The 12739-nt window shown below is 36.6% G+C and overlaps 1 protein-coding gene across 6 annotated transcripts in view; it reads left to right on the forward strand.

Moving 5' to 3' along the window:
• LOC134533208 (uncharacterized) overlaps positions 1 to 12739 on the forward strand; it is a 118348-nt gene that overhangs the window by 88103 nt on the left and 17506 nt on the right. For all 6 annotated transcript variants that reach the window (XM_063370588.1, XM_063370593.1, XM_063370590.1 and 3 more), the window contains exons 14-18: positions 2801 to 3017; positions 3415 to 3613; positions 4933 to 5209; positions 7499 to 7686; positions 8467 to 8681. In XM_063370588.1, coding sequence (XP_063226658.1) covers positions 2801 to 3017; positions 3415 to 3613; positions 4933 to 5209; positions 7499 to 7686; positions 8467 to 8681 — 1096 coding nt within the window. The remainder of the gene's footprint in view (positions 1 to 2800; positions 3018 to 3414; positions 3614 to 4932; positions 5210 to 7498; positions 7687 to 8466; positions 8682 to 12739) is intronic.

Below are 12739 nucleotides of genomic sequence, written 5' to 3' on the forward strand. Positions count from 1 at the left end.
CTTAAACCGACTTTACAGACAACCAATTTTTTTTTAAATACTGTATCAGTTTTTATGGCATCGGACATTAAAATATTTAAAACAAACCATGGACTAAGGTACACTTTATTACTCTCACAGCAGTATTTGTGCCGGAAAATCACAACCTTTGAAATTTCGTGGATGGAAAAATTCAGCAGGGCCGTGAATATATGTATTTATTTTACCGCAAATGAACTATACTCACCTTTCCTTCCGCATTCCAACATTTCTGGCGTGAGAGAAAATTAGTAGTGACTTCCTCCCCCTATAGCTAATTGCCGGCAACCCATTGTATTATTTTAACATGTGCAACGTTGCTACTCACATCCGTTGCAAAGGTTTACCAATCAACAGTGCTCAAAAAAGTTACAAGTGACTGTAGGCACTGAGTGTAGTTTTTCAACTAAGCTGTGAATGGTGCCCAAAAAAGAAAAATGGCATAAGTGACATAGTTTGTAGGCACAACCTGCAATTTTTCAACTAAGCTCTTTTCACCTTAGCTAGATAAACAAATAATTCCCCAATGGCTTTCAAAAATTGACGAATATTTCGCACTAATATGTACAATGTTTTAATGAATGTGTTTGTCATTACAGCACAGTGTTTTTCTTAACCATGAATGCCTATGATAACTTTTATTAAACAGTATAGGTGTACACAGAACTATTTGTTTCTTCCCCTCTATTCTGGTCATCAATAGGTACTTGAGTACTTGAAAATTTTGAATTATAATACAATTATTTGTTACCTATAGCTACTAAAATAACCTATGGAAGTTTAGTTATTATTAGCTAATTCTGGCCTTGTGTGTAGTAAAAAGTACAGTAAAACTTCATTCTTACATACCTGGGATTTACAAATTTCCATGATTAACCTTTTTTTTCTTACGCCGCCATTTTACCTGTAATATTAATGCTTTACTTTCTGGCTTTATGTGAAAGCATTTCATGCCATTTATGTTGCAACAGCACTGCATTCAATAGCAAATCATCAGAAAAGTTTAAACGGAACAAGTTGAAAGTGAATAGTTTGAAGTTTATTTATTATGTACATTACTGTGTGTATTCTTGTGATCACTGTAGCTTAGTTTTCCTTTGTAAACAACTTTTTTTCTGCGACTTGTCACAGTAACCTATGTGGCCATGAATCCAAACTTTAGTGATGACGCAAAAATTAAATTCATGTTGCTATCTCCCCCCTTTAAAACCTTAATGAATAATGCATTAAAATAAAGTTGTATCCTGGGGTTTTTACATAATAAACAGTGGATTACTGTGCAATTTTTAGAGAAATTTTAAATTAACGTGCCAAATCCTATAAATATGGCATCGTTGTGCATGATCAGCAATGTTCGTTTACCGCAAACAATTGTTTTTTAAATAGTTGCGTTCGTTTAAAATATATTATTTCTGATGAAAATCTATTAAATGTTAACCTTAATTATACACAAAGTCCAAATATGAATTGTATGCATTGACTGTTATCTTGGCACTCAGTCTCATCGCTTATGTTTTCAGAATTATTTGACATTGTATCTAGTTATTGTCGAAAGAGTTTTTAAGAATTACTTGTTAATCGTGAATAACTTGATATTTGATTTGAATGAAAAAAAAAATAGTATTTTCAGAAGTCATCAATGTGCATTTATAAACATTTTTAACGCAAGCTGTTGAAGATTAACTTGCTTGTCCTTGGGCGGAATTAATAAAAGAGGGGAGGAGAAAAGTATCAGTGATGGCAAACTAAGATGGGTGAAATGCTGCAGCCGGAGGTTTATTTTTTTTTCCTTCAATAGTATTTTATATTTAATAACATTTTATACACACAAATAATACTAGATATACAGTAAGTCCTCTATTTACGTCGTACCGATTTACGTCGTTTCGGATTAACGTCGCTAATGTTTGAGTACTCATGTTTCAATTTAAGTTGTCGCCGATTCACAATAACGTCGTTTACAATGACCGTAAATCTTTATTTTAACCAAAACACCGTATATAATTCGTTTATAATTCTTTGTTTCCTTCGGTAGTTAATTTATGCTATGTAGCGTAAGCTACATGTTCACCGCCTTATCTTATCATACATCATGAGGGATGCTTCCTGCTCTTACGTACAGTATGTACTATATATCTGTTTTTATATTTCAATCAATAAAGGTAATAAAGCAGCTGGTTAAATAACCATTCTATAAAGCTGAGAAGTACTAGTTGGACTTGTTTCCCACGCTGTCGGTTGTCATTTGCTGATAAAATTGCCCGTTGTCACGTCTGTATGCCAGCGCTTCCGGCCGACCTTGGGCCGTGGCCGGCCGGTGGCATGAAACATGGCTCATTTTGCGTCGTTTCTATTTACGTCGCGGTTTTCAGGAACGTAACCCCGACGTAAACCGAGGACTTACTGTACTTACTGTGCTTGCTCCAGGACTGTAAAATCAACCTATTATAAGTGTAAAATTTTTCATTGGAACTAAAAAAAAATCCTTGGTGTAAATTTTATTTTGAATCAAATCTTTTTATTCACCTGGGAATGAAATGCACTAACCTAGGTTAGTAATTGATTAGTTTGTGTCAAGCTGTGAAAAAATTTGAGTCAAGAGACAATTATGTAGAATACTAACTCTACTGTCTTGTGTTGATTTTTTTCATTATGTTGTAAAAAATTGTAATTTAAACCCAAACTCTTTTAAAGTAAAAGGGACATTCTAATTTGCTATTAAGATTTAAAAAATTTGATTAGTTTCAAAAACATTAATCATGGACATGTTTGTCATTTACAGGCTACAGAACTATTGAAGAATTATGTTCCTGGCTCAATAGCGAATTCTGCTAAAATGGAAGTTTTTTTCTGCATTTTGGAGGAGTCCATGGCATTGGGTGACCGCCTTCTAGTTTTCAGCCAGTCACTCTTCACCCTGAATCTAATAGAAGATTTCCTCCAGCGTAGCAATGTGCCTGGCCAAGAGGAGAAGTGGGCCCGCAGTATTAACTACTACAGTTAGTACCGATCTGTGAAGTATATGCTAATTTATAGTCATATTTAGTTTCTATTTTTTTATGTCAAGCTCATACACTAATTAATACAATTATGTGTTTTTATGTGCCCATATTTAAGGTTTCTTTGCATTCATGTAGATTTTTATTTCACTACAAAATTTAAAGATAACTCTTAAAAACATATGTAGAAAAAATACATAATATACTCAATCAAAGAAAATTATTAAATACTATGCAGAAATGAACAAGTATGTTGTAGTATAAAAATGTTTTAAAGCAATCCTGCCCGAGTGAAAATCTTCATATTCTTAGTCTGGAAAGTAATTATTTTGCAGTGCATTTTTTAATTTTTTTTTTTTTTTTTAATGAGTAATTGTGGTTTTAACGTTACTTCTAGGACTGGATGGCAGCACATCGGCTCTGGAACGAGAGAAGCTGATCAATGAGTACAACTCAAATCCCAACATCCATCTCTTCCTGGTGTCAACAAGAGCTGGTTCTCTTGGAATCAACTTGGTGGGAGCAAACCGTGTGGTTGTTTTTGATGCCTCTTGGAACCCATGCCATGATACACAGGCTGTTTGTAGAGTTTACAGGTAACCGAACAGATTTTTATCACTTAAATACCTGATACTTATTAGGTTTAAGTACCAGCCAAACATACAGGGGTGTTGTAGATAGCATTGTATTGTACAAAATTAAAGACAAGCTTTGATACAAAAAAAATACTTGACTACAAAATATTTCATTGTACAGATTGGTCCAATCAATGAGCCTTTATTACAGTGAAGAAGAAACTAGCACCTAACAAACAGAGATGCTAAAACCAACTACAGGAAAACCTCGCTGTTATGACCCCTCACTGTTCCCAGGAATAGGGTTGTAATATATGAGGGTCGTAAATAACATTTTTGCCCTATTGACCCACGCCTGACCCCTATATATCAAAATTATATTTTACACACCAAGTCCGTGTTCAGTCATCTCTGGCATGAAGTTGACAAGTTTTAAAAATAGAATGTAAATTTATTTTAATAGCAGACATCTTCCCAAAAGAAAAGATACAAAAAATAATTATTGAACCACCTACTGTAAGCATAACGAGCATAAACATGATACAATGTGTGGTCCAACTATATATTTTAACAAGCGCCAAGTCCTTTTGATGCTGTATTCATAAAAAAAATTAAAGGAATTTTCATTAAGTTATTATATACCATGCCAGAGAAGTCAAGAAGGTTAAATGCCATGACATCGCTTTTATGTAGTGTACGTGAGCGAGATGTGGAGACTTCCTAAGGGATGGAAGGGGAGTGCAGGGGAGGACGAATTGCAACTCTGTGCTGTGTGGGTAAAAGGGACATTTTTTTTTGCCCTAACTGTCAAGCCAAGATAAACATCACTGGCCACACGTAGCTTAGACCACTAGGGGAGTTGGTGCAGGCATGCATCCGGACAGTTGCTGTGTATATGTAGTATGACTGGATAACCTGGTCATTTTTTATGTATAGCTGGATGTTTTCTACAAGATCTATACAAGTTTCCTACGCCACATCAGGTATAAAGCCTTATTAGTTTGTTATTGAGTTATAATATAATTTTAACACTCTTCTCTGTAAAGTTGAGTAACAGATTGCGTACTGATTTTCTCAGCTCTCTATTTCTATAAATATCATCAGTATGATGTCAGCATGATATTTATCTTTACATAATTTTTTGGTCACAACAGATGTCAGTGGTATGTCAAAATTACATAAAAATTCATTACCTAGCTATGACTTACCAGTGATGTCAGACCGAAGTCATGTGTTCACTGGGTAATGCACACATTAATTGTGTGGTGTAAAAACCTAATTTTATCGCTACCTAACAGTGCATTCCCATACAGTATTGATTGTATGGTGTGTTCATTTAGATATGGGCAGAAGAAGCCGTGCTTTGTGTACCGCTTGGTGATGGACAACTGCCTGGAGAAGAAGATCTACGATCGGCAAATCAACAAACAGGGCATGGCAGACAGGGTGGTGGATGAGTGCAACCCCGATGCCCACCTCTCCATCAAGGATGTGACGAACCTGTGCTGGGACAAGGAGGAAGACTCTGAAGTGAAGGATTTCAGCAAGGAGAAAGACAAGTACATTGATGTGGTCATGCAGAAGGTCCTAGACAAGTTCAGCTCCTGTCTATCCAAGGTTTGTACATCATTGCAGAGCACTTCCCGTGTTGAATTCATGTTCATTCATAGAAATTTTGGTTTAATGTGAGTTAACTTTGATAACTTATTAGTTTATTATGAAATAACAGTTTTTACTGTTGGGGCTTTTTAACTGTGATGCACACATCTCATTGCAAAAGTTTAGTTTTATCATCAACCGCAAAGCATTTGCTTTACCATAATATTACTAGCTGATAGTTCAAAAACTGATTTTTCATAATGTTTGAAAATTTCATTACTTTTAATTTATAAAAATAATATTCATAGAATTTCTTTAAGCAGATATTATTTAAAGGTGTGATCATTACACAATATTTTTATGTTGATTTTAAATTTATAGTTTTTTCTGGTTTTTATTAACTTCTTGACTTCTCGGTTGAGGCAGTGTCCTGATCACAGCTGAGCTTCGAGTGGTTCCTGAGGTCAGCTCTGATTGGCAGGTGGTCTGGCCAGTCAGGAAGCATTTGCTTGTGGCTGCCACAAGCTTGACTGTTGCCAATTCTTTGATCATGATTATTAGTGATTTTTGTATAACAAAGAATTCTAAATATTAGTTAATCTGTAGCTGTGTTCTCTGTTGATGTTTTAGGGTATTTTATGATTTCTATGGCTTCTCTGATTAATCTGAGGTTGTAGTTGGCAATATTGAACTGTGTTTGGGTTATTCAGTTTTAAGGTGTTTTATGATTTCTATGGCCTCTCTGATTAATCTGAGGTTGTAGTTGGCAATATTGAACTGTGTTTGGCTTATTCAGTTTTACTGTAGTGCTGAGTTTTGGCTGAAAGTATTCTATTGTATTTGAGGTCTGCTAAATCTTCTTTTAGGCGAATAGAGATCCTTCTTCCCGTGTTTCCTATACAGGTCTTGTTGCGGGAGTAGGGAACTTTATAATCTCCTGAGAGGTTACTGGGCAGTTCTTTGTCTTTCACAATGCCTAGAAATGTCTTCAATTTATTGACTGGGTTCTGCATTGTTTTGATGTCATGTTTTTTTAATACTTTGGATGTTTTTTATGTAGTCCCCTTGATGTATGGCAGTGCTTCAAAATGTTATTTGTGGTCCTGGTTTTCAGTGTTATTTCTTCCAATTTTTTCAATTCATGATCCTGGATGTTTTTTTTCTCTGTGTGAAACCATTAGCTAACTGAGACATTTTGTCATGTTGCAATTTTTTTTTCATACTGAATTCATCACAGATATTCTGTGCTTTGTGAAGATTACTGATTTCGTGTGGGCTGGAGAATGGTGGAGATTGCATTTAGATACCTGTCAGTGTTTGTAAGCTACCTCAACACTTTGTGTTTTAATGTACTGCCACTTCTACTTGCAAGAACATCCAGGAATGGTAGAGTGCCTTCCTTTTCTGTTGCCATGGTGAATCTGATGTTTTCATGATGGTTGTTGAGATGTTCCAGAAATAGTGACAAGGTGTCATGCCCATTTGGCCAGATGACAAAAGTATCTTCCACATATTGATACTAGCATTTGGGCTGGTGCTCACTTTCCTGAATGGCTTTCATCTTGAAGTGTACGATAAATGTGTTGGCCAGAAGTGGTGACAAGTGAACATATTGCAGCTCCTTCACCACTAGTTGTACAAGTGTTTCATCATGTTTCATCACATTACTTGGATTCACCATTCCACTCCGGATTTTAAAAAAAAAACAGTCAAAACAGTGAACTGCAAAGAGGGAATAAATACCAAAAAAAAAAAAAAAAAGTAGGCTGTTCTTTCTGCTGGTAAAGTGATGGTGATTGTTTTTTGGGCTAGTTATGGAGGGATCGTAATCAGTTATCTTGAAAAAGGGAAGAAAAAAAAAACAATGACAGGAGCATACTACGAATCATTACTTGACAAGCTGAAGGCCAAAATTGCAGAAAAACAACCACATTTGCAGGGGGAGGGGGGGGGGGGGTGGAATTTTGTTTCACCAAGACAATGCACCGTCTTGCACCTCGGTGATTGCCATGACGAAAATCTACGTATGTGATGTATATATACATGGTGATGTAGCAGGATCAAAAATATATAGGATTCCTTGGAGGGAGGTGGGATGTTGTCCATGGATTTATTGTTTCACAGTTACAATTTTCAAGTGCAAGCAGGCCTCTACCATGAGGGGCTTTTTAATTCCAGGGTTGGGGGGCTGCTCCCCTCCTCTTGCCCGGATTTGCGCCCATGTGAGTTAGTATATAGACGTGGTGTAGAGTTAGTACATAGAGAGTGTGGAGATAGTTTCTGTATGCGCATGTTCTGTACTTGCAGGAACCTTTCCAACACGAAAGCTTGCTGGTGGATCGCAAGGAGAAAAAGCTGTCGCAGGCAGAGAAGCGTCTGGCCAAGCGCAGCTACGAGCTGGAGAAACAAGCAAGCATCAACTACAACAGGCCTCAGTACTCGTACTACCCTGCCGGCGTGGGGAACACTGGCGGGCAGAGTGGACTGCAAATCAGGTGCACATTATTTACGAATGACATATTGACATACGGTAGTATTTGCGTGCTGTGCCACATTTTATGATTAGTATAGCGGTAGACCTTTGGGATGGGATGTACTTTATAAAATTAATAAAGTGTACTAGTGAAAATTATGTCTAAGTAATTTACTGCTATAATGCTTGCTGCTTTTATAATGGAGAAACTTTACCACATTGTTTGCTGTTAACTCACAAGTCAAGGTATTTTTAAAGTGTATTAGGTTTTGTAAGCCTTCACAGTCATTGTCTGAATTTGTTAGCGATAGTTTTTTTATAGTGTATGGATGACTCGGAAGATTTTTATTTGGAAGCTCTTAGCTCTCAGTTACCGCCGGGTTTCTTTAAGGCCCTGGCTTATCCAACACTAAAGATTATTTTCTGCTTTTCCACGGAGGGGGGGGGGGGGGTGTTAATGCATATAAATTTATCTCAAGTCTGATAGTCTGATATTCAAAATATTCCTTCATAAAGACTTTTAGAAAAAAAAAGTTTACCATGAGATTTTCCACCAATTTACACTTTCCCGCAGTTTGTACTTTTTTGCTAGTAGTCCCTTGAAAAATTTTCACTTAACATAGCATACTAAATGGATGTGAATGATGATTTTTTAATATTTTTTTTTGTTTTTCAGTTTGAACATTTAGTGTATGTAAGAGCATAAGCCAGCTCTGTATGATTATCACTTGCTTTTATGTGACTTTCTAAAGAAGACCTTGGTTAAAAAAAATTGTTTATCTTCTATCTTCGCTGTTTCCAGAGCCATCCGCACAGACGGTGGTGGCACGGTCATGGCCAAACCGATAGCGAGTGTGCGGCCGATGCAGGCCGAGTTGAACTCGCAGATGGAGCGTGGCCCCGGGGGTCAGACCCGTTCGACCATCACCACCTTGAACACGGGCCGGTCCAGATGGATCCCGGCGGAGGTGTGGCAGCGACAAGGAATGAGCGCGCAGGAAATGACCTTGCCATTGGGTGGGTAGAATTTCTCCACCAGACTGCATACAATAACTCTCTCGTATGACATAACGCCTATGCGATTTATCAAAACATTTGCTTACCAACTTTATAGAGTGTGTATATATATATATATATATATACACAACCATATGACTGATTGAAAGGAAAAAGGGTTAAGGGAGTTTACCACACAAATCCATGCATGGGGCTTTTTGAACCCTTTGCATCGTCGGCATGTTTGCACGTCGTCGCTTCAACCGACTACGCCGTGATTGCCTATGCCTCACGTGAATACATCTAGATAATATTCTGGTTCTTGTTATGTAAACTTTTAGTTGGTGCAAAGGTTAAACAGTAACGAGAAATAAAATTATATAATATTGAACAGAAATCTAAATGTATTTCTTATTTATTTTCTTTATTTATTTTATTTATTTTATTTGGTTATTTTCCCACCAAAGGTCAATATGGACTATGACTGTGATCACGACATTGAAACACTTACACTATAAACATAATAGTTACAAGACCGTTATTTTTACTGCAATCACGTGGCAGCTGGCAGCCAACAGACACTAGGTGGGCACCATTTGAAGGGGGGGGGGGGGGGGAACCCCCTTCAAACAGTCACTACCGCAACTGAGCAAACATTGCAACAGCGAAAACCACATAACTGCATTGGGTGAATTTAGTTTTTGACTGGTAATTTCAACAAAAATAATAATAATAATAATAATAATGCAGTTCAAAATAATAGTATAATCTTTATTCATGGTTTTTCAGGGGACCATAAAAAAACTATATATGTTCAAAATAATAGTGCAGACTTTGTTTTAGTGTTAACAAACCTTGAAGCTTAGGAATATAAGTGTAATACTAGTATCACAATACCATGATATGATGGTCGAAGTATAACAAATACTACAGATTTCAATAGTATGTTCACATTCTTACAAAAGATTCTGTAACCGTCAGTTTTATGGCTATGGGTAGAGACCTGAAATTGGCGGTGTTATTTTTGCCAAAAAGCGGTGTTATTTTTTTATCTGTATAATTAAATTAAATAGTTTTAACTGTATAGGCTTAATATTTGTTACGTAATTAATTTTCTTTGGCATAGCTTATAATTATCCTAATTTAAACACACTCTTTACATTTACTTAAACCAAAAATAAATAACAATGAAAACATTAAATTTCCAGTTGTACATAAAAATTGCTCACCACTGACTGTGAAACTTCCATACAGAAATTTTTTAGTCACTTGGTTGCTTAATGCATTGTTCAGTACATAATATAAGAAATTAAAGAACTGTTCATCATATGTAGAACCACAAAAACATTTCATTTCACTATTGAACACTATGTGTTAATAATTTCCTTGTAAAAATTTTACACACACATTAGCTTAACATAACTGTTGCATAAAATTCTTTAAAAAAAAATATATATATATATATATATATATATATCAATCATCAAAGGAGAGCATTGTAAACACTTCAATATTCTCTTCTTTTAAGTTCTGCCGTCTATCTGAAACAACAATATTGTAATGACTCAACAACCTCTCACTCTCAACATTATTTGTAGGCATCCATATTGATTTAAGCACAGCTGAAGCAAACTGTTGACAGTCAGTTGTCAGTGCAGTGAGAATTTTCACTACATCAACAACTTCACCAGCTCTGCACAGTGACTCTGCTGCATCTTTTAGAGACTGGTACCCTTTAAAAAGGTCAACACTGTCTATCATCTTCAGGTCAGCAATGGATTTTAGTTGTGTAACTATGTTTTCAGTTTTGTTAAGCAGAATGTTCTTAGGGTTGAAAAGCTGGTTCAATGACCTGTAAACATGTGCACAAGGATCACTGTTCATGAGTGTCTGCAGTTTGTTCATGCACAGTGTTGTGGCTTTTTGGCAGTTGTGCTTCACATGTGCAATGTCAGTGGTGTTCAAATTTTTGAGGACACTACTGTTTTCGAACGTATTGGAAAATATACCCTTTGCTGCACAGTCCAAACCTTTTTGTATATTTTCCAGATCCCCATACAGAGTATGTGATGTAGGGTACTTAGACCCTTCAAGTTTCGTTAGCAGATCCATTATTTCAGAAGCATGCTGCTGTACAAAAATACACTGTGCTAAAATTACGGATACTTCTTTGTCTGAAAGCATGATCAGATACTTAATTCCTGCATTGTTAGTTTCCTGAAAGTCACTATTTCTGAAAAAGTTAATGATTTCCAAAAAATATTCAGCCAGGTAGAACACTGCACGAAACCATGAATTCCAACGAGTATTGACTGGCATTGGAAACAATTTATCTGGTTTCACAGTTTCTTCTCGCAAATATTGCAAATATTGGTGTTTCCTCTTGCCAGTGTTTAAAAAGGCAGACTTTACCTTCACTACGACATTGTTTACCTCAACAAGTTCACATGACAACACATTTCCTACTAGGGCAACTTTGTGGGCCCAGCACTGAATATGGAGTACGTGATCTCCATACAGAACTTGCAAGCTGTTGACACACTTTGTCATGTAGCGAGCTGAGTCTGTAACCAAACCTCTGATGTTCTTGTATGAAATTGCATACTTATTTACACATTCTGAAATAACTTGTGCACATGTGGTCGCATCCGCTTTTGCAAGAAAATTAACTGAAGCTACTACTACCTGAGGTTCGCCTACTGGTTCTTGGAGCACTAGAAAGAGTACCACAAAAACACATCTTCCCTGACTATCTGTAGTCTCATCCGAATAGATAAAAATTAGTTTATCTTTAACAATTTCCATCACGTTTTCAAAGTGGTATTCAGCAAGTTTAGGAACATACTTTTCCCTCAGTGTTTTGACACAAGGCATGTCTCCAGAACCTGCCACAAATTCATTTAACCATGCCCTTATGTTAGGATCATCCAATTTTTGAAGAGGTATGTTAGCTTTAGCGAAGGCCTCTGTTGTCCTCAGTGCCAAATGTTCGACGTCTGCTTTTTTACGTTTAGCACTACCAAAGCACTCTGCAACAGAGCTCTGAATTTTTTTATCAGCACACCCATCATCATATTTTTTTCTTTTAGTTATGTGTTTTTCGCTCTTAGTGTGCTTTATCACGGTGTCTTTTCTCTCAAATGCGACTTTACAATTACAAAATTTGCACATTAACGTCGCCGTATCGGGTGCATATAGCCCGTCGCTTTTGAAATCGTCTGCACGTTGCCGCGCACTTGCAGCATTTTTCGGCATATTGTTACACAAACTCAAGTTATTTTATTTTAATGTTCCCATGCAGCAATAAAATACGATACATTAAACGAAAGAAGTGGCAATGTATGGTTGTACGGTGTTTATCTTATACTTCAGCTGGAATCGCGTTACAAACACATAACATTGATCCTTACGGCAGACGTGCCCATGACTGCCAGTGCCGGTTGTTTGTGAAATAAAAGCTGATTCTTCCCAGCATGCAATCTTTTGTGGCGTCACAAATCGTTTATTCCATAACTGCGTTGTGTGAGAACAAGATTTTAATTCGTTTATTTCGTAATTCTATTTCATGGCAAAATTAAATCACGAAGTCATTATTGTGCAATAGTTTTATTAATATAATCGTAAAAAAAAATTCATGTACGGACCTGGATCGGGAAATACGGTCCAAATGACATTTTCTTACGGACATTTCTTGCTGAAGGGTTGGCCAAGCTGGTTCCGCTTGCTCACAACTTGCCGCCTCCTTCCAGCCATTACATCAACAGTATCGCTCATGTATGACGTGGAGTTGTGGTTGCGTACATTATGTTTATTTTGTGTTGTGGTCACATCTTAGCAGCAATATATTTCGTTCTTCCATACATACATGTAAAGTATGTGATTTTCGAAACGTAAACAGTGGCAGGCTACCGCTAAGGTTGGTTAGTTTTAGTTCTGACAATGGCGATGCCGGCGAACTCAAGATGAAACCAAGTTTGTTACCGTACATTTCTTAAAATTTCGCGTGTATACAGAAAACTAGACGAAATCGTATTATTTCGCGAAAATCAATGAAATTCGCGTTATTTTTCGCGTTATCG

This window comes from Bacillus rossius, chromosome 6 (genome assembly GCF_032445375.1).
Source record: "Bacillus rossius redtenbacheri isolate Brsri chromosome 6, Brsri_v3, whole genome shotgun sequence".
Lineage (NCBI taxonomy): Eukaryota > Metazoa > Arthropoda > Insecta > Phasmatodea > Bacillidae > Bacillus > Bacillus rossius.